The sequence below is a fragment of the Oncorhynchus gorbuscha genome, linkage group LG02 (assembly GCF_021184085.1).
Source record: "Oncorhynchus gorbuscha isolate QuinsamMale2020 ecotype Even-year linkage group LG02, OgorEven_v1.0, whole genome shotgun sequence".
NCBI classification, from domain to species: Eukaryota; Metazoa; Chordata; class Actinopteri; order Salmoniformes; family Salmonidae; genus Oncorhynchus; species Oncorhynchus gorbuscha.
Genome location: NC_060174.1, coordinates 73281871 through 73304328, shown reverse-complemented (window position 1 = coordinate 73304328; position 22458 = coordinate 73281871). Strand labels below are relative to the sequence as shown.

At 42.6% G+C, this 22458-nt stretch overlaps 1 protein-coding gene across 1 annotated transcript; it reads left to right on the top strand.

Annotated features, from left to right (window-relative positions):
- The first annotated feature begins 4858 nt into the window (after nucleotides 1–4858).
- On the top strand, nucleotides 4859–22357 carry LOC124009099 (plastin-3). Its single transcript, XM_046320595.1, has 16 exons — nucleotides 4859–5008; nucleotides 11271–11375; nucleotides 11674–11825; nucleotides 13000–13129; nucleotides 13845–13977; nucleotides 14138–14219; nucleotides 14521–14686; nucleotides 14939–15081; nucleotides 15599–15694; nucleotides 15827–16022; nucleotides 16132–16210; nucleotides 16336–16453; nucleotides 16656–16789; nucleotides 18658–18781; nucleotides 19018–19142; nucleotides 19392–22357. The coding sequence occupies exons 2-16, from the start codon at nucleotides 11315–11317 to the stop codon at nucleotides 19522–19524; spliced, it is 1872 nt and encodes a 623-aa protein (XP_046176551.1). The 5' UTR covers nucleotides 4859–5008; nucleotides 11271–11314; the 3' UTR covers nucleotides 19525–22357.
- The last annotated feature ends 101 nt before the right edge of the window (nucleotides 22358–22458 follow it).

Genomic DNA, 22458 nt, shown 5'->3' with positions numbered 1-22458 from the left:
CTTAAAACACGTCTTGACAGAAGTAAGAGCTGTGAGAGGGGCAGCAACTTGACCGAAAGTACAAATGAAACGCCGATAGAAATTAGCGAAACCTAGAAAGCGCTGCAACTCGACACGTGACCTTGGAACGGGCCACTCACTGACAGCTTGGACCTTAGCGGAATCCATCTGAATGCCTTCAGCGGAAATAACAGAACCGAGAAAAGTAACGGAGGAGACATGAAAAGAGCACTTCTCAGCCTTCACGTAGAGACAATTCTCTAAAAGGCGCTGGAGAACACGTCGAACGTGCTGAACATGAATCTCGAGTGACGGTGAAAAAAGCAGGATATCGTCAAGGTAGACAAAAACAAAGATGTTCAGCATGTCTCTCAGAACATCATTAACTAATGCCTGAAAAACAGCTGGCGCATTGGCGAGACCAAACGGCAGAACCCGGTACTCAAAATGCCCTAACGGAGTGTTAAACGCCGTTTTCCACTCGTCCCCCTCTCTGATGCGCACGAGATGGTAAGCGTTACGAAGGTCCAACTTAGTAAAGCACCTGGCTCCCTGCAGAATCTCGAAGGCTGATGACATAAGGGGAAGCGGATAACGATTCTTAACCGTTATGTCATTCAGCCCTCGATAATCCACGCAGGGGCGCAGAGTACCGTCCTTCTTCTTAACAAAAAAACCCCGCCCCGGCCGGAGAGGAAGAAGGCACTACGGTACCGGCGTCAAGAGACACAGACAAATAATCCTCGAGAGCCTTACGTTCGGGAGCCGACAGAGAGTATAGTCTACCCCGAGGAGGAGTGGTCCCCGGAAGGAGATCAATACTACAATCATACGACCGGTGAGGAGGAAGGGAGTTGGCTCGGGACCGACTGAAGACCGTGCGCAGATCATGATATTCCTCCGGCACTCCTGTCAAATCGCCAGGTTCCTCCTGAGAAGTGAGGACAGAAGAAACGGGAGGGATGGCAGACATTAAACACTTCACATGACAAGAAACGTTCCAGGATAGGATAGAATTACTAGACCAATTAATAGAAGGATTATGACATACTAGCCAGGGATGACCCAAAACAACAGGTGTAAAAGGTGAACGAAAAATCAAAAAAGAAATAGTCTCACTGTGGTTACCAGATACTGTGAGGGTTAAAGGTAGTGTCTCATATCTGATACTGGGAAGATGACTACCATCTAAGGCGAACATGGGCGTAGGCTTGTCTAACTGTCTGAAAGGAATGTCATGTTTCCGAGCCCATGCTTCGTCCATAAAACAACCCTCAGCCCCAGAGTCTATCAAGGCACTGCATGTAGCACCCGAACCGGTCCAGTGTAGATGGACCGACATAGTAGTACAGGATCTAGATGGAGAGACCTGAGTAGTAGCGCTCACCAGTAGCCCTCCGCTTACTGATGAGCTCTGGCTTTTACTGGACATGAATTGACAAAATGTCCAGCAAGTCCGCAATAGAGGCACAGGCGGTTGGTGATCCTCCGTTCCCTCTCCTTAGTCGAGATGCGAATACCTCCCAGCTGCATGGGCTCAGTCTCTGAGCCAGAGGAGGAAGATGGTTGCGATGCGGAGCAGGGAAACACCGTTAACGCGAGCTCTCTTCCACGAGCTTGGTGACGAAGATCTACCCGTCGTTCTATGCGGATGGCGAGAGCAATCAAAGAGTCCACACTGGAAGGAACCTCCCGGGAGAGAATCTCATCTTTAACCACTGTGTGGAGTCCCTCCAGAAAACGAGCGAGCAGCGCCGGCTCGTTCCAGTCACTAGAGGCAGCAAGAGTGCGAAACTCTATAGAGTAATCCGTTATGGATCGATCACCTTGGCATAGGGAAGCCAGGGCCCTAGAAGCCTCCCTACCAAAAACTGAACGGTCAAAAACCCGAATCATCTCCTCTTTAAAGTTCTGGTAATTGTTAGAACAATCAGCCCTTGCCTCCCAGATAGCTGTGCCCCACTCTCGAGCCCGGCCAGTAAGGAGTGATATGACGTAAGCAACCCGAGCTCTCTCTCTAGAGTATGGGTTGGGTTGGAGAGAGAACACAATATCACACTGGGTGAGAAAGGAGCGGCACTCCGTGGGCTGCCCGGAGTAACAAGGTGGGTTATTAACCCTAGGTTCCGGAGGCTCGGCAGACCAGGAAGTAACAGGTGGCACGAGACGAAGACTCTGGAACTGTCCAGAGAGGTCGGAAACCTGAGCGGCCAGGTTCTCCACGGCATGACGAGCAGCAGACAATTCCTGCTCGTGTCTGCCGAGCATGGCTCCTTGGATCTCGACGGCAGTGTTACGAGCGTCTGTAGTCGCTGGGTCCATTCTTAGGTCGGATCCTTCTGTTATGCAGGTGAATGAGGACCCAAAAGCGACTTGGCGAAAACAGAGTCTTTATTCCAGTAAAGGAAATATGCAATACTCCTAGACAAATCGGAGCGGTAAACAAAGCATAAAAAACAATTCCACTCGTAATGACGAGGACAGACTGGAGACTCGACCATAAACTGTAGGTTGCCTCGGGAAGGCACTGACCATAGCAGACTCAGACACCTGCTCACCACGCAGCATCTGAGGGAAACACGACACGACAGGGCGAGACAAAGACACAGCACGGTGAACAATATACAAGGATCCGACAGGACAGAAACGGAAGACAAGGGGAGAAATAGGGACTCTAATCAGGGGAAAAGATAGGGAACAGGTGTGGAAAGACTAAATGATTGATTAGGGGAATAGGAACAGCTGGGAGCAGGAACGGAACGATAGAGAGAAGAGAGAGAGGGAGGGAGAGCGAAAAAAGGGAACGAACCTAAAAAGACCAGCAGGGGGAAAACGAACAGAAGGGAAAGCAAAATGACAAGACAATATAAGACAAAACATGACACTGGGACAGTTGTCGGGCGATAGATCCCAAATTCGTACAACCTATGCTACATAATTTTTTTTTTTAAAGCAATGAGTCTGATGCAACAGATCAGAACGTTTAGCTTTAAATGTTGATAAACTATAATTTTTTCACATAAGCACAGCAATGCACATAAGGCAGTAGGCTATGCCCGAATATTCGTTCCATAATTTAATTAGCAGGAAAACAGCATTGTCAAAAGGACACTGCACATGAGAGCAGTTTCATGTTACAGAGATTAAAATAACTGTTTGAAATTTAGAAAGAGAGGAGTTCTAATAGGCTACTTTGAAGCAAGGTAAGACATGCCTCATAATATGTATTCAAACGTTCAGGTTTCAAACAATTAATTATATGAGTTTTGAGTACTGCCTCCAGCTCATTGCAAAGTGATGTGTGACACGCTGATGAAGTCTTCCTTCCGTTGCCGTTTGATGCTGAGAACTGGGAACTCGGAAATCTCTGACTCTTTCTAGAGCACCAACTTTTCGACCTAAAGATCACTGTCGTCATGATTTGACTTCGTATTTTTCAGAGTTCCCAGTTGCCTTGAAAGCCCCACAAAATGCTCCAGCATCAGCTCTTGCTTTGTCTGACACGTTTTCTGCTTAAAGGCTTACCCTGGTGTGAAGTTTTGATAACTGCTCTAGGACAAGGTGATTTATCAATATATTCGGCTGTATTTATCCTGAAAAAATGAAATTCTAATTAGCTGCTAATGTGGCTATCGTAAAGAACTACAAATACCATGGTGATCTGGACGAGACTGCTGAATCGAGGCAAAGGTTAAAAAAAATCTCTGGATTAACTTGATTAACTAAATGTTGTAATGAATAAATTGGTTAAATGTCTTTAAATGGACAATTCTGTGAACTATCTTGTGCAAGTTTTAAATTGACACAAGGCCTGTTAAACAAAGGTTTCAGTTAGAGATTATGTGCAGGAGCTTGCATGGATTTTTAGTCTCGCAGAATGTCTTCTTTGATGCTAATTAGCATTTCGGAATATGAGAATAAATAGAGCTGAATATATTGATAACAGATTGTCATTGAGAGAGATTTACATGATTATCAAAACATCATGACAGGGTAAGCCTATATGAAACACATTTTCATTTTTCCTATTGTGACGACCCTCCCACTCTGTCTGCCGTATTCTGTCTTTGTTCTTGTTTCCTTATTAGGATGCCGGTGGGCGGAGTTGAGAGGGTCGTCAGCTACATGGGAAACACCTGGGCCAGGTGTCTCCCAGGATAAATAGACCTCTTCCACATTCATGGAGACTCTCTCCATGCAGACACCTTTTGTAGATTGTGTTGTGTTTCTTGGTGGCCTATTGTTTGTTTGCTTTCGCACCTTTCATCACCCTGCATTATCACATTCATTCATGCGAAACACTCACTTACACTACTGATTACTGATTACACACACCATTGTATATTATACTTAGTTGCTTTAGTTAATAAATACATATTTTGCTACTCCTTATCTCCACGTTGTCTCCCTTTGTTACGGGCTTTGAGCCGGTTCGTGACACTATGGAAAAAATGAATGGTGTGTAAAAATGACTGGACTCATTTCCCTGTTTGACCTCTATGTTTGATGGGTATTATGACACCTTCAATGTGGGACCCTATTATCAAATAGCATGTTGTGTTGAACAACAAAATTGCTAATTTGCAATTCCAAAATGGCTGCGGTGGCTGCTATTCGCTAGCATGAAGACAAAAACAACAATTTTCTTGAAAAATAAGCAATATTTCAATCTTCTCAATGTATCAGTTCGGATAAAGGTAAATATTTGGAGTACAGTAGCATATCACATCCCTGCACTGAAGAACGTTTTCCGAACAATATCTCATGCTGGCTCAGCTCTCTTAATCTTAGTTAACCATGATGGCGTTCCGACCCCAGTGCAGCCCAGTGAAACAAGTGTAACGGTAGGGTTGGAATGTTCTGGCTACTCTGAACACCTAATGGGTCGTCAGCGGGCGGGGATAACATTCCACCCGCTCACTTTTCCGTGCCTTGCTGGATGAGGGAGGAAGTCTCTGGGCTCGAACTGGACGTTTTGTGGAATTTGGGGGGCATCTAGTTAGCTAAAGTAAGTTATTCTTAAGATTCAAAAAAGTACATCATGGTTTGTTGAAACTTGTTAAAAACTTCGAATTGTTCATCCATTACAGTATTAGTTTGCCTGTTTGCTTTTTATTTTTAGCTTGCAGTACGTTCGCATCTGTTAGCCATTTAGCTAGTAACCCAAGCTAGCCAGCTACATTATTCGTTCATCGTCCCAACTTTACTTGAGGAAATTGCTTTTATTTAGGGTGAATACGTGATTGGTTACGTTAAGATCTTTAAAATTGCAATATATTAAAAAATATATATGTAAGGAAAGGACGACGGGGAATACCATTGTGCATCCATTTTACCACCCACTCATTGCACCTGGAAGAACAATCAGTAGCGTTAGCTAGCTAACGTTAATTGCGTCTGCCATGAAAAGTGGCAGCTGCAGTTGGTTGTTTTCTGCCAATATGATAGGATATTTGATGAGTATTCTTCTATCCCGCGCCTATTAAAGTGCCGATATGTTTGTACGACCTAACCTAGTAGCCTGCCGTAAAGTCAAACGGGGAGTAGACTCGTGCCACATAGTCTACTGCGCCCTCAAAAACTTACTTTTTTTGTTCGTAGCCTACCCAAATAAGTACATACCAGCCAGACTCTATTGGCAATGTTTTGAATTACATTCGAAATAACATTATCCTCAGAAATATTACACAATGACCTATACTATTTATTTTGAAGCAATGTTTCAATATTATAGGGGATTTGAAAAATGTCCTAAATATTAGTGCTGACTGATGCTGGTTAGGAATGTAAAAGAACGAGGACATCATTGTTACATTACTGACTTTAATGCAATCATACATATCCTCTCTCCCATGTAGGCAGCATTCTCAACCATGGTGATGTCTTGCTGCTTGCTATGCCTAGACCAAATAACTGGCTGCTTCAAGAATTCAGTCACCAGTCTGATGACATTCTTTCCATGCATGCAGGATACCTGTTGCCTACTTTTTTTTTTTTTGTGGGAGATAATGCCACACTGTTCATACAATTTTTTTCACCCAATGCATGTGTGTGTGTTAAAGCCACAATCTTGAGATTGTGTTTAAGCTCAAGTCATCCTCAGCGCTTTTAGTATGAAGCAGAGGGATGGAGTCAGGGAAATAAATGTAGGCTCGTCACTCACATTCCTAGACATAGCTAAGGATGCAAGGACAGTCATTCCAACGTGCATATTTTATATCCATTTGCCAGTAACAACCCCTATAGACAATACTTTGTGCATACAGTTGTACAAATGTGTGCATTTTGTGGTGGAGTAAAGGCATGACATGTTTAGACCTATTTATAGTGCAGTGAAGACCGAGAGGAAGAGGTGAAGTATAGTAGTGTATATAAATAATCTTTGGTTAAGATCTTTTCCTGGCTAGTCTAGTTCCTTTCTCTGTGAGTGAATGCATTATAGCTGGCTCATTCTTCTGTCTTAGTATGGTCTGATTTTTGTTGTCCTTATTCATAAAATGAGTAATCACATAGCTTTGCCATGGCCGGTTAAAGCTGCAATAAGTAACTCTTTGGGCTACTCTTCCAAATTCACATAGAAATGTTAGTTATAGATCGGTTATTCACATTGACAGCAAGTCTAAGAAGCGGTATATCTGTTCTGTGTGGGCTATGTCTGCTTCCTGTTAAGTTTAAAAAAACATGTTTACCAGCTTTAAACTGCTGAAAATACAATATGTTTGGTTATGAAACATATATTTCACAATGGTTTAGATGGTACAATGATTATCTACACTATACGTGCTTGTTTTGTCACATAAACTGAAATGTATTTTTGCAACAAGGAAATGGCGGAGCAATTTCTGTATAGTGCAGCTTTAAGCCCAAAGTTTGGTTTTAGCATTGGCACATCAGCAATGTGTCAGCTGTTTTTTACAGGCAGAAAGCTGTTCTTTCTAACCATGTTGGAATAGGTCACACTGTGGTTTTGATCTTTAGGATCTGTCAGTGAGTCACCTGTCAGTGAGTCACCTGTCAGTAAACATAATTATGCTTATCTTGTACCCACACAAGCTGACAGGAAGTTGAGCTGTAATGTCATAAAGAACATGTAGTTTAGAATAGGCTCAAGATATCACATGTAAGTGGAAAGTTGACAGTGCAGAAAATCCTCATGTTCCTGTAGGAGCTCGCTGGGTGTGTGCACATGAACTTGACCACACTTGGGAGGGGTGCCCATTCTATTTATGTGCCTTACATTTCCCATGTCACGGACGGGGCGGGTGAAGCACTGGCAAGGTGTGGTCTTGGCTCTACCCTGTTGTCTCTACCATCTGGGAACCCTCCCCTGATCTGACTCAACTGTCAGAAAGATCAGTTCAAACTTGTAAGTGTTTTTTTATGTTGTGGCAATTAACAGCTGTCGCCGGCTGCTGCAAAGTATCTAATTGCCGTGGAGGTGGGGCTAGTATTAGTCGCAGAATAACTTTTCTTTAAATCCTCTGGTCTTGTACTAGTCTTGAGTGCCTAGCCATATGTCAAGATGTTATAATTATGTGTAAATTGTTGCGTTGACTTGCTGCTAAGCAAAGCATTGTCAATTTGAATAATGCATTTGAATCATATCACATTTTGTGATCATGCTATTATGCAAATGTACTTCTATTCAGAGAACATTGTTACCTGTATCCGTCCAATGTATTTAACTTTGTCACCCATCCAAAAACAGCTTGTTCTGTCAACTGCCATTGAGGCCTGCTATTTTTAGGTGTTGACAGAGATGTTATTCTTAACGTTTATCCCCATGTCTAGACATGATGGTTCACATTACAATGTCCTTATTCTTCTATACCAGTAATGATTATACTCTACTGTGTGCACACTACTTCTCTACCGCCTCCATTTTTGCTCTGTGTATGTAACCCCCACCCCCCCCTCTCATTTGTTCGCTTTCTCTCCCTCTCTCTTTCTGTCTGGGGTGTGACAGGGGTTGGCATATGAGGTAATGTTTGGAGTCCCTTATTATGGCTGGTCTGACTCCAGTGGCCTCATTTCACATCCAGGCGAGGCTCAAATACAGTTACACAGTAATAGTCATTCACATGGTTGGTAATTTTCCTAATGATAATACAAAGGTTTACTTAGGGTTGTATGTTTTCTCTCGTTGTATAGTCTTACAATGGCTAAACAATACAAAATAAACAAGAGGTATGGGTGTGAGGATGTGTGAATTTTGATCAGGCTAGGCTAAATTTACCCCTCATGTTGTAGTCCTATTCTAGCAGTATTGCGCCCTGTAATTTTGAATTTCAACTTGCAGAATGAGATGGTTTGATTATTGGGGAAATGCCCCTACATGACTCACATAGGAAATTGCTACTCTCTGGGGGGAAAACGATTGCCTTGTATGGTTTTGACTGAATTTCATTTCCAGCTGCTTGATAAGGAGTGTGAGTGTCATAAGCAGAAACCAAAGCACCTCTTTGCCCCCTTAGTTTATGTGAGTGTCAAGGCAATCAATGATCTTCATTCATGGCAGTGATTACACATTCTGTCTTGTCTTTTGTCCTTTGTTCGTCCTGTTGAATGTGTGCCTGTGATGCCAGATGCAGATTAGGAGAAATTGGTCCCATTGGAGGAACTGAACTGACTGATATTGCCATCTTATTTATGGTCATGACTCATGATTTAGGCCTCTCTAATCAATTGATCTATTATCATAGATAATTTCTTCATACCCAGGACTTATATTTAGCAAGTACATTTTGTTATGCACTGACTCACTGTATTGTATAGCCCATTTGACATGTTGGTTGTGCTGTATCCAGATCTCCATACCGTGCCTGTGCCATCCCGGGATATACAGTTTTATCAGTAGTACACACAAGGGGCGTAATTTATTATTCTTTTTTTATAATAAAAGGCCAAAAACCAACACTTACCAGAATGCTAACAAGTACTAACGACTTCTCATATTGCATGTTAGGTAAATACTAACGAGTACATGCAAACATTTACCTCTAGGACAGACAGCCCAGCCTATGAAGTTATGAAAGTATCTCAAAACACAGCTTGCAGCACAGACAAAACACATATTCGGCAGCAGGGATCTTAATCCAGGAGGGGATTGTCTCTGCTGCTTGATCTTGATACTTTTGGTCATGTAGTGTATGTGGACACCTGCTTGTCGAACATCTCATTCAAAACTCATGGGCATTAATGGCGTTGGTCCCCCTTTACTGCTACGACAGCCTCCACTCTTCTGGGATGGCTTTCCTCTAGATGTTGGAACATTGCTGCAGGGACTTGCTTCCATTCAGCCACAAGCATTAATGTGGTCTGGCACTGATGTTGGACGATTTAGTCGGCGTTCCAATTCATCACAATGGGGTTGAGGTCAGGGCTCTGTGTTGGCCAGTCATGTTCTTTCACACGACCTCGACAAACCATTTCTCTATGGACCTTGCTCTGTGCACTTCACTGCACTATAAATAGGTCATGCTGAAACAGGAAAGGGTCTTCCCAAACTTTTGCCCCTAAGTTGGAAGCACAGAATTGTTTAGAATATCATTGTATGCTGTAGTGTTTCCCTTCACTGGAACTAAGGGGCCTAGGCCAAACCATGAAGAGGATTTGTTTTTGAAGCCCCATACCATTTATTCCTCCTCCACAAAACTTTACATTTGGCACTATGCATGGGGCAGGTAGCGTTCTCTTGGCATCCGCCAAACCCAGATTTGTCCATTGGACTGCCTGATGGGGAAGAATGATTCATCACTCCAGAGAACTCTTTCCACTGCTCCAGAGTCCAATGGCGATAAGCTTTACACCACTTCAGCCAATGCTTGGCATTGCACATGGTGATCTTAGCCTTGTGTGCGGCTGCTCGGCCACGGAAACCCATTTCATGAAGCTCCCATCGAACAGTTATTGTGCTGACGGTGCTTCAGGCAGTTTGGAACTAGGTAGTGAGTGTTGCAACCGAGGACATATGATTTTTACACGCTTCAGCACTCTGGGGTATTGAAGAGCCATCCTGTGGCTTTTCCCAAAGTATAAACGGTATACTACCCAAGCCTATTAATTATGTTCTGAAAGCATGATTGTGAGGAATCCAGATTCCCAAGCCTATGTCTTCAAGGAGGAGCAATTTGTTAAAAAAAGAACATTGTAATTGCATTCATACTTGTGAGTATTTTGTCAGTGCAAGCCTTCATGGGTGAACTCTTTATGGAAGGAGAATGTGCTTATTCCGGTTTAGCTTTGGATGGTGCAGAGTGGGAACAGTACAGGGCGGCAGGTAGCCTAGCGGTTAAGAGAGTTAGGCCAGTAACTGAAAGATCGCTGGGTCAAATCCCCAAGCCTACAAGGTGGAAATCCTGTCTGTGCCCTTGAGCAAGGCACTTAAACCTAATTGATGCTGTAAGTCACTCTGGATAGGAGTGTCTGCTAAATGACAAAAATGTACATGTATGCAGCTGATGTAGCCTATTTTTATAGACAGACCTGTTTACTGCATTTCTATACCCCTTCAACATGGGAGGGGTGGCGGTGCCTCAACGAAGTACTTATCCATGAGAAGAATGGAGATCACCAGGGCCTACAAATCAGCAAACGTTGGTGAAGGAAACATGAAAGCGCGTGGAATGGATTGTATTCTGTTATCTCTGGTATTTGTTGGTGCCCTTGAATAGTGAGACAAATATTTCAATGTGAAGGGTGACTATCGCCAAAATACTTACGGCTGGCTCATTCCTGAGTTGTGACCTCTCACCGCTATTCCTTTCACCCCCCCCCCCCTACTAACTGCACTTAATCTGACTCTATATAGGCCTACCAATAGTGACATCCTTCCAGTGGGGTTATCTATCATTTATATGAACATACTGTAGTAACCTAATATCCAATTAGACATGTGCTGTGCTGATGTGGAGTGGTCGTTGAGGCAGCAGTACTCTAGTGTCTCTGTCTCTGTGTGAGCTCAGGTTCCAGCCAAGTGAGCCACAGAATAAGTAATCTGTCATGCTAAAGTGACACTATCTTCCGTTCTCTCCCACTGCAATGAGGATTCAAATGCTCAGTAGACAGGACTAATACTGGTGTCCTCTTCTCCTCCAGACCCGCTAAGAGGTCATGGAGGGTCATATTGTTACAGAGAGGGTTGCTCGTAAGGGAAGTAATGTAATGGTATCCCCTTACTGTAATTTCCCCTTCTGCCGCTCATGATCTGACCGGTTCAGGACTTCTGTTCCCTGTCTCTCTCTGCTTTACCGACCTGTTTGTCTGCACAGGACCCACCTCTCTTGACTGACCACCTTCAGTCATTTCCATCAACATGGCAGGAAAGATCTCCAAAGACGAGCTGGAGGAGCTGCGAGAGGCGTTTGGCAAAATTGGTGAGTCGGCTACATCTGTGATTTTACAGTTGATTGATTTGATTTGCTACATTAGTACGACCAGTATGGCTTGTTTCATAATAAATGTTTGTTACATTAAACAGGCTACAAGTCTACAACTGCTTCATTGTACTGTCCCTGACTTTTTAGTTATTGACTTTCACTTACACGTCCCTTGCCTGCTTTTTTTTCTATTGTTTGTGAACCAGCCCAAGGATTCAAGCAAAAAAGTATTGTGTGTTAGCTGAAACGTATTTAGAAAATATGCTCAAACTGCGGTCTGTCTGTGCTTTTGTAGACCTCGATGGCAATGGATCCATCTGTGACTATGAGCTTCATGAACTGTTCAAGGAGGCCAACCTTCCACTGCCTGGCTACAAAGTCAGGGAGATCATTCAGAAGCTGGATCGCAACAAGGACAACAAGATCAGCTTTGATGAGTTTCTGTCGGTGAGTCATGTTTGACAGTTGTGTGTTAGTCATCCTAAGGGAGTCGGGTTTCAGCTAGTCAGGTTTGGCCAGTCATCCTCAGGGAGTTGGTGTCAGCGAGTCAGGTTTGGCGAGTTTGTTCCAGTTAATGAGGGATTTGTTGTTTGGAGTTCTGCCTATCCCTGTCTGACTAAGGGGACTATCTTTTGCTCCTTTGTGAAATCAAGTTCCCCTTTGAAATTCTTGAAATTCTTGTGAACTATCTCTTTAACGTGTCAATTGAGTGTCCACTAAAGCACACACAGGAATGAGGAAATGAGGTCAGATGGTGAGAGTTCCTGTATTTCGTTTCACCCATGATGAGAGAACAGTAATTTATTGGCCTGTGCCAGTCTCTATTTAGAGTAATAATTTAACCAATGGGATCCAAAAATAAATATTACAAATCTCTCTATTTTAGGCCATTTCTCATAGCTCACTGACGAGAGGAACTTTTTTGTGGGTGGGGGGGTGGTTTCATTTTAAAATATGGTGGGTACAGTATGAGATTAAGATAATTGTAAACCATATAAATAAAATAAATTTGTAAATTAAATAACAGACAGTCATTACTTATGAAGGTACATTTTGGGCTCCCAAGTGGCGCAGCGGTCTAAGGCACTGCATCTCAGTGCAAGAGGCGTCACTACAGACACCCTGGTCCGAATCCAGGCTGTATCACAACCAGCCGTGATTGGGAGTCCCATAGGACGGCGCACAGTTGGCCCAGCGTCGTCCGGGTTTGGCCGGTGTAGGCTGTCATAGTTAAGAACAAATTGTTATTTACATACTTGCGTAGTTAAATAATAAAAAATGGCTATTGTGTTTTCCATGGACCTCTATCTACAGTGCATGGGCAGTGTAGGCTAACACCACTTGATCCTATGTTTGTGGTCTGGAGTAGACTTCGTACAGTATCCTGTAACATGTTGAATTAGAAAGGAGGATAAAAAGGTTTGGTTCACAGAGGCGCTTGGCTTCCTGCTAAACACCTGTGTTTTTGTTGCTAAGCCTGCAACACCATTGCAGGCTTACACTGATTTATCTTGTGATAATGCTTATGATAATAACTGAGCATAATTTAAGCAAAAATGTATTAGGATCTTGAAGAGGTTGGCCGTTGAAGCTAAAATGCACTTTGCCCCTTCTACTGCAGATATTCCAGGAGTTGAAGAGCAGTGACATTGCCAAAAGCTTCCGCAAGGCCATTAACAGGAAGGAGGGGATCCTGGCCATTGGGGGTACATCTACGCAGTCCAGTGAGGGCACGCAACACTCCTTCTCTGGTGAGCTGCTCAGTCTCCTTCTACTAATGTTGAGGGGATTGCATTACAGTATGCTGTACTGTGTATATACACAGTGTGTACAAAATATTAAGAACACGTGCTCTTCATGAGACTGACCAGGTGAATACAGGTTAAAGGTATGATCCCCTATTGATGTCACTTGTTAAATCCACTTCAATCAGTGTGTATGTGTGCCATTCATAGAGTGAATGGCCAAGACTAAATATTTAAGAACTGCAACAGTGCTGGGTTTTTTGTGCTCAATAGTTTTCTGTATATATCAACAATGGTCCACCACCCAAAGGACATCCAGCTGACTTGACACAACTGTGGGAAGCATTGGAGTCAACATGGGTCAGCCTCCCTGTGGAATGCTTTCAACACCTTGTAGAGTCCATGCCCTGACCAATTGAGGCTGTTCTGAGGGGGTGCAACTCAATATTAGGAACGTGTTCCTAATGTTTTGTTTACTCCGTGTATAGGCCTTTTGATCTAATTTAAGGGAACCTTTCTCATGAGTTTTGGTAGATGCTCTCTGTCACTCATTTCATAGTGGATTGATTACCTACTCTACACTAGGGGCCCTAGTCAATTGAATCCAATAACTGGGTTTCCTTGGATGTGAAACATAACATTATTCCCATGTAGTGAGAGAAGGTGTATAAAGTGGTGCTGGTTGTGTTGGCTGAGAGTTTCCCTGTGCTGCCCTGTGCAGAGGAGGAGCGGTACGCGTTTGTTAACTGGCTCAACACAGCGCTGGAGAATGACCCTGACTGCAAGCACGCCCTGCCCATGGACCCCAACTCAGATTCCCTCTTCAAGGCCATGGGCGACGGCATTGTTCTCTGGTGAGACATAATTATTTAAATCGCTATGTTCTGTGTAATTCTGCCCTTACATCCCTTAACACAGCTAATTTTCCTTACACCTGGTTGGTTGAAATTGGGCATATCTGCGTCTCCCAACATTAGGACCCCTCATAAACCAGCTGTGTATGTGTTCCTGTAGTAAAATGATCAACCTGTCGGTGCCAGACACAATTGACGAGAGGACCATAAACAAGAAGAAGTTGACACCGTTCACAATACAGGTCTGTACAAACTCAACCAGACTGGTTACATATATATTCTTAGGCTGCCTAGAAACACAGCCCAATTCTGATATTTCTATCACTAATTGGTCTTTTGACCAATCAGATCAGCGCTGAAAAATATCATGTCATTGGTCAAAAGACTAATTTGTGGGAAAGAAATAGTGATTTGTTAGCGATTTAGCCAATAGATAAAGTTTGTCATCTCTATTTATGTTTCATGTATGAATGTGGGAGGACCTGTTTGTTTTTTATTTTTCCTGCAAGGGACTTCAAAGTGTTTTGTTTCTTCATCCTGCAGGAGAATCTGAACCTGGCTCTGAACTCGGCCTCTGCTATTGGCTGCCACGTGGTGAACATCGGGGCTCTGGACCTAAGGGAGGGGAAGCCCCACCTGGTACTGGGCCTGCTGTGGCAGATCATCAAGATCGGCCTTTTTGCTGACATTGAGCTCAGCCGAAATGAAGGTGAGGAACTTTCACAGCACAATCACTGTCTTGGCGACTCATGAACCTGTATCTAACCGTCGTGTTATTGCTCATCATGGTACATTTACCCATTACAAGGAGCAAAGGTCTCTTTCCTTTAGTATCACAACATTATGACGTCCAGCCAGTTTGTCCTCAGTGTTGGAGTGGCTTTTCCTGGTTAAAGAACTCTTTGGTCGGTGAGTGTTGAGGTGCTGTAGCTGAGCGAATGTCCTGTGAACCCCCCCCCAGCCCTGGCTGCTCTGCTGAGAGATGGAGAGACCCTGGAGGACCTGATGAAGCTGTCTCCAGAGGAGCTGCTGTTGCGCTGGGCTAACTTTCACCTGGAGAACGCTGGCTGGCAGAAGATCAATAACTTCAGCTCCGACATTAAGGTAGGGATGTACGGTCCATGTATGTTTGGTTCGTATTCACTGTATCTGTATGTTTAATGAAGGTGAAATAGTTTTATGTTTTCCTCAGAAAGAAGTGGAACTATGGCTTAATATAATTGATTAGACAATCAAGGCTTCAACCAAATCTGGACTCTTAATTCTATTCTTTCAAAGCAAACAATTCTTTGCTCTGATGATATCTTTGGTTTTTATGCCTGTGCTTTATGATATTTCTGACTGACTGTATCTTTTCTTCAGCTGACAGACCTTTCAACCTGTAAAGGTACTTCATAGATCAACTTCCATAATGTATAAGAATTGACAATAGCTTCATACATGTGTCATCAAGATCATTGTACAGTATTAATATTTCCATTGTTCGTCATGGTCATTGCATACCTATCCATTGTGTCCTGTGTCGTCTTGTTCCCATGTGGACTGCACAACCTTGTATCCCAGTGTACTTGTATATCTTTCCAATGCTGAGGTTCAAACGAGATGTCGGTCTCTGTTTCAGGACTCCAGAGCCTATTTCCACCTTCTCAACCAAATCTCCCCCAAAGGCACAGAGGAAGATCAACCACGCATAGACATCAGCATGGCAGGCTTCAGTGTAAGCACCTTAACGGAGAATATACACATTTCGTATACAGAGAATCAATTGTTTTCAGTTAATATACATACATTCAGAAGGGATAAATAAAATACATCCCTGGTATGAACCTGTGGTGTGTCTGACCTGCAGGAGAAGGATGACCTGAAAAGGGCAGAGAACATGCTTCAGCAGGCTGACAGGCTGGGCTGTCGACAGTTTGTCACCCCAGCTGACGTCGTCGCCGGCAACCCCAAACTCAACCTGGCCTTTGTGGCCAATCTCTTCAACAAGTACCCATCTCTCACCAAGCCTGAGGGAGAGGACATCGACTGGGGGCTGCTGGAAGGTGGGTGCCGAGCTAGACATCTGTTGGTTATGATTGCTGGGTGGATTTTGTCCAGTGTACATTGTACTCCCTAAAACCATAAAATCACCCGAACATCTTTTCTGGTTAGGTGAGACACGAGAAGAAAGAACATTCCGGAACTGGATGAATTCCCTGGGTGTAAACCCACATGTCAATCATCTGTATGGGTATGTACCAAATGCAAGTAATTATTTACATTGAAAATTAACATGCCAATACCTTACTTCTCCCTACCAGTGGTATTCATACACAGGGTCAGGTAACCTATATAACGATTATCTTTCCTCTATAGAGACCTAGCGGACGCCTTGGTCATCCTCCAACTTTATGAAAAGATCAAAGTGCCCGTCGACTGGACCAACAAAGTCAACAAACCACCATATCCCAAGATTGGTACCAACATGAAAAAGGTAAACTATATTCTCAAATAAAATGTATGTTCCTCCTATAATTTTTACTTTGAAAAAATGCTAAATAATGATCAAATGGCAGAATTTACTGTTTCTGTCTTCAACTATTCAGAAGCTCATAGATCAAAAGAACACAGCTCCAGTTCTGGAGAGAGACTAAAGGTGTTTTTCTCTTGACAACTGCTATGCTTTCTCTGCTCAGTTGGAGAACTGCAATTATGCGGTGGAGCTGGGGAAGACGGCGGCGAAGTTCTCTCTCGTTGGCATCGGTGGGCAGGACCTGAACGATGGCAATGCCACCCTGACGCTAGCCCTGGTGTGGCAGCTGATGAGGAGGTGAGTCCTGGCACATGCTTAGTTCAATATGTAACATACCTTTCATAACGAGGGAGACATTTTCTGTTTTCACCACTGCAAAATATGTTGCTGTTACTTTGATGTTTATGGAAAAACATATGCGCGCACAGGTAAATAAAGAGGGGATAAGCTCTGAAAGGAAATTTGATTCCAATTTACTCTTCGCTGACCACCGCCCCACTCAGACAACATTTTCCCAGGAAGCTCCATTCCCCATTCAAACTTCTGGAGAAAACCCTTCACAACAATCTAAAAAATAATGTTGCCCTGTTTTCTCCCCAATTGTGTGGTACACAATTGGTAGTTAGTCTCGTCGCTACAACTCCGGTGCGGACTCGGAAGAGGTGTAGGTCGAGAGCCGAGCGTCCTCTGAAAACACAACCCAACCAAGCCGCACTGCTTCTTGACACAATGCCCACTTAACCTGGAAGTCAGCCGCTCCAATGTGTTGCAGGAAACACTGCACCTGGCGCCAGTGTCAGCGTGCACTGCGCCCGGGCCTGCCACAGGAGTCGCTAGTGTGCGATGGGACAAGGACATCCCTGCCGGCCAAACCCTCCCCTAACCCGGACGACGCTGGGCCAATTGTGCGCCGGCCAGGTTGTGGCCGGCTGTGACAGAGCCTGGACTCGAACCCAGAATCTCTAGTGGCACTGCGATGCAGCGCCTTGATCACTGCGCCACTCGGGAGGCCAAACTGTGTTTTTACTACACAATAAAATTAAACTCAGACTATCCATTGATAATTAGGATACTATTGGATATGTTGTGGTGGATTGTCATTACAATTGCTTCAGGGGAACCTGTCACGATGAAGTTTGTAGTGTGGCTAGCCACTGGATGGCTCTGAATGCACACAGTCAACGTTACTACTAACCACTTAGTACCACTTAGTACTCAAGTGGTATCCTGTGGAGCTAATTAGTACTCAAGTGGTATCCTGATATCGACAGACGATGATTGGTTGTATTCATAATATAGCTAACTTAGCTAGCTTACATACATTTTTAGAAAATGTTTTGTTAACTGGCTAGCTAGCTTTAGCAAGGTTTGGTGGTCATTGAGAAAGCACTAGCTAACCAGCTGAGCTAGCAAACAAAGTAACAAAAGTCTAATTTCAGATTCTAAAAATACTTCAACAGGCTCGGCATTTCAGAAATCAGAGTAGCAAGTTTCCCTCGTGCACTGTTATTTAGCTACTTTTTGATAAACTCTGTTTTTCCATAGCTCTCATTGGCTTTCATGCGTTTGAATCATGAGCTTGTCCGAGGTGTTCAGACTCAACGACAGTTTCTATCCTTTGGCGCGATCTGGGGGCAGGACTTCGCAAAGGGGCAATTGTCTTGTTTTCATATTCTGACAAAATATATTTTGTCAATCTTATCTTATTTGTTGTTTCCTGAAACTCAAAATATGCAGCTCCAATGTAGCTTTGCATTGTTACTTAAAAATACCAACCAGTTGTTGTCTCAATGCTTCTGCTAGGCGGGGCCAGGTGTTGAAGTGGGTGGTGCGTGTAGACTAACTAGAATTGCCAGTTAGTCCTGGTGCAGTGCTAGTATCTGTGGCGTCACTGTCAGCAATATTTATGACATGCTCTCACGATTATTTCTCTGTAAATCAAGGTCGTAAAGAAGAGGTAAGGCAGCATAGGGGCAAATGTTTTGTAAACCTGCACTGGAATATTTAAACAGTGGATTGTTAATTCTTAAGCAGAACTTGATGAATAAGTGGATTGTTTTTGGTTTACTTTTGACTGGCCTTCAATGATTACATGCTGACCATTGCACACTGCCGAGTGCCCAAGAAACTGACCAATATGTGAGCTAACTCTTGACATCTGCTAGATATACGCTGAATGTACTGGAGGACTTAGGAGATGGACAAAAAGCTAATGATGACATCATTGTTAAATGGGTCAATACAACCTTGTCAGAGGCGGGGAAGACAACCAAGATCTCAAGCTTCAAGGTTTGTAAAGCTTTATTAATATATTTAGGTTGTTTGTTTTTAATACATTTGTTTATATCTTTGTTAGATGCATACAACATTTGCCATACAACTATGTTCTGTAGTGATAATGCAGTCACTACATTGAATCCTCCAATCAGCAGACCTAATCTGGCATGCCACAAATTCTGACACTGTACTTGAGCTGATTTGTGAAGCAGGTATTTGACACTGTGTCCTCTGCCCTTGATTGTCAGGACAAGGAGATCAGCACCAGTTTACCAGTGGTGGACCTGATTGATGCCATCCAACCTGGAAGCATCAGCTACGACCTGGTCAAGACTGGTAGCCTCTCAGCCGAGGACAAGCTGGAGAACGCCAAGTAAGTCTTCCACTGATCTACCTGTCCTGATGATCATTGATATTGGCCTGTAAGAAGAACTCAAGCTTCAATTACTTCCTGTTTTTTGCTATACTATCTGTTAAAAATTTGAAATATGGAGGGGTTGTGAAGTATATATTCAGAAGTCATAAGAATGAATATTAAACAAATAGGAATGTGTCCGAGATGTCGAGTCATAGAAGAAAGTGCTGATCAATATTAAATTAAACCACCCATTTCCCTTCTTAGATATGCCGTCTCCATGGCGAGGAAGATCGGCGCGCGTGTCTACGCTCTCCCAGACGACCTGGTGGAGGTCAAGCCCAAGATGGTGATGACCGTGTTCGCCTGCTTGATGGGCCGGGGGATGAAGAGGGCTTAACGGACTGGTTGTGCCACTTTGGCATTCCCACACAACTACCCACAAGCCTTTTGCATCATTAAGGGCCGCCCGGGAATGAAGAAAGATATGTGGAAGAAAATTGTTACCAATAGACATTTAGTTTTTTTTCAATCGGTTTTGTGCTTTTTTCACGTGTGTGTGGTACATTTTCACAACTTTTTGTACAAAACTCTAAACACAGCATCATGATATCTTCTCAACTTAGTTATTTTAACAACCAGTTAATCCATTAGCAAACATACAAGATACATGTTTCAAAATTGCCCTTTAAATGTAGTATGCTACAGCACATTACACTGTTTTCACATTAGGGAATACACTTACACTACCCATCAACATTTACTGAAAATCAAATTTCTATTTAATGTGTGTTCATTCTTTCAGTCATTGATGCAAAATATAAATGTATTGTTCAGATATAATTACACTAGGTCTACTGTAATCAAATGAAACAAATTAAATTAATGAAAGATACAATGTTTTGCAGGCACGAGTTTGCATCAATCCAGTTTGAAACAGTTGACCATAGGTTCTCATCAACACAGTAAATGTCCTCATTGTTCATGCACCTGGGGGAAAAACCTGTTGACATGGTGAATCCAAGCCTGATATTGATCTGGATTGATGTCATTGCATGCCTCATTCATGGCCTGAAGGAGGGTGGCACACTCATGGGGATGGCAATCATACACCTTCCACCTGTATTGTAATATTGTATTGTACTTATGTGTTCTATTGGCCCTATGTGGCTCAGTAAGAGCATGGCACTAGCAACACCGCAGAGATTTTGGTTCAATTCCTACTGGGGTCACAGGAGAATGTGTTGACTCACTGTTGCCACTTTGAATAAAAGTGCCTGCTCTACATAAATGGCATATTATGAATTAGTATTGTATTGACCAATGCAATTATAGTAAAGTGGTGTAACCCCACCCCCCAATCAAAAAGACCCCTGTAATTTTGGGTACATGTTCAGGGCAGTGGTGAGCAACATACAGCCTGTGGGAAATAATGGACCCTTTTCTGGCCGGCAAATAGCTTTCGACAAAAAAATAGGTCCTGGAGGGGAAATCTGCGGCATTCCGCTGAATTAAAATAAAATCTCAATATGGCCCTCGAGACTATTTAGGGGATTCAATTGTTACAAACAGTACATATCTGGTCTTGTATATTGTGTTTTTTTTATTTTTACTTTGAAGTAAAATAAAGGGTCACCATCATAATATATTTAAGCAATAAGGCATGAACAGGTGTGGTATATGTCCAGTATACCACAGCTAAGGGCTGTTCTTGTGCACAACTCATTGCCGAGTGCCTGGACACAGCCCGTAGCCGTGGTATATTGGCCAAATACCACAAATCCCCGAGGTGCCTTGTTGCTATTATAAACTGGTTACCAATGTATTTTAGAGCAGTAACAAATGTTTTTTCATACTTGTGGTATGCGGTCTGATGCCACGGCTGTCAGCCAATCAACATTCAGGGCTCGAACCACCCAGTTTATAATACATTATATATCATACTTTATGTTCATACTTTACAAACATTTTCATGGTGTAGTTCTCAATCTGTAGTAGACAAACCAGTTTAAACTCTACAGGTTTACCAAATGGTTAAGTGATAATTAATTGAGACCATTCGGATTAGGTAAGAGTAAAAAATACAATCATATCAAAAGTAACGTGAGCATTGTATTGTGAAAAGAATGTACTTTATTTGAACGTATTGCAATGTAAGACTTATTTATTTCTAGATGAAACACTGATTTAAGTTTTATGAAAAGGTGAATGTGTGTTGTACTTAATCAGTTGAATTTGTGCATAGTTTAGAAACTTTCTTTTTGATAATCTGTTTTGTACTAAGCGTTGTGAAAATTTATCACATATTTGTGAAAATTGCACCAAAGTGATTGAAAAAAAACTGTAACACTGCAATCAAAAACCTAAAATTTCAACCTTGTTTTGAACGGAGGTATGTATACTACAAAATATTGTGCAGTCTTATTTGCGGTAAGCCCATAACATAAAGTTACTGAAGAACACTATGCCTCATGTTACAGAGGACAACTTCCTATGTTACTTTTCGATATGCAACACTATCTCAATTCATGTTTCAGAATGCTGTATGGTATAAGTATGTATGTATTTTTCCAGTTAACAGGTTGTGTTTCTGAGTAGTTCTACTCCGGTTGATTATGTTACAATTATATCCTTGATGTGTACACTATATAATACATAATCATATCATCCCTTACACAGTGGATAACAATATTTAACTTGGACAAACTGAAATGGTGGTGGTTTAGGTGTTGCACCTGAACTTTCTCTTCTCCCTTATTGAAATGCATGCATATCTTAATAGCTAGTCTTCTCAACAGCTGCATATCTATGGAAGCCATAAGGTCAAACCTTAGTAATGACCAAACCTGAAGGGTATTCTCTGTATTCCTGTATTTACTTTATTTTTGGGGGATTATGGTAGATAGCTAGTAAACAGAGCAGCTGGGTGTCTGTCTGGCTTTTTCCTATTGTGCTATTTGTATGTCTTATTACTCTGGAAAGAAACCAAGGGAGCTCACTTGACAGTTCGGTTTCCCTGGTTGTGCAGTATCTTTTAATGCCAACTTCTGATGCACATTTGTTTCCTCTTTTCTTTTGTATTCAACATTACCAAAAAAATAGCCTAAACTATTTCTGCCTTGCAGATAGCTTCATTATATTCCATAGTTACCATACCATTGCATTTTGGTCTCATGTGTATATGTTTACTCTGAAGTGCTTTATACAAATAATAAATAAGAAAATGAACAATGCGTAAGAATCTGCTTGTTATTTATACGTAGGCCGACATATACAATACATTGTGGAACTTTATCTCAGCCCTGGTCATATAGTATTTTCTGCCCTTTGGCAA

Bases quoted from the DNA above. Each gene is read 5' to 3' on its own strand.
- LOC124009099 (XM_046320595.1), top strand. From the start codon at position 11,315: ATGGCAGGAAAGATCTCCAAAGACGAGCTGGAGGAGCTGCGAGAGGCG. The intron at 13,978-14,137 runs GTGAGACATAAT...GTGTTCCTGTAG, and splicing joins GGCGACGGCATTGTTCTCTG to TAAAATGATCAACCTGTCGG. The intron at 19,143-19,391 runs GTAAGTCTTCCA...TTCCCTTCTTAG, and splicing joins GACAAGCTGGAGAACGCCAA to ATATGCCGTCTCCATGGCGA.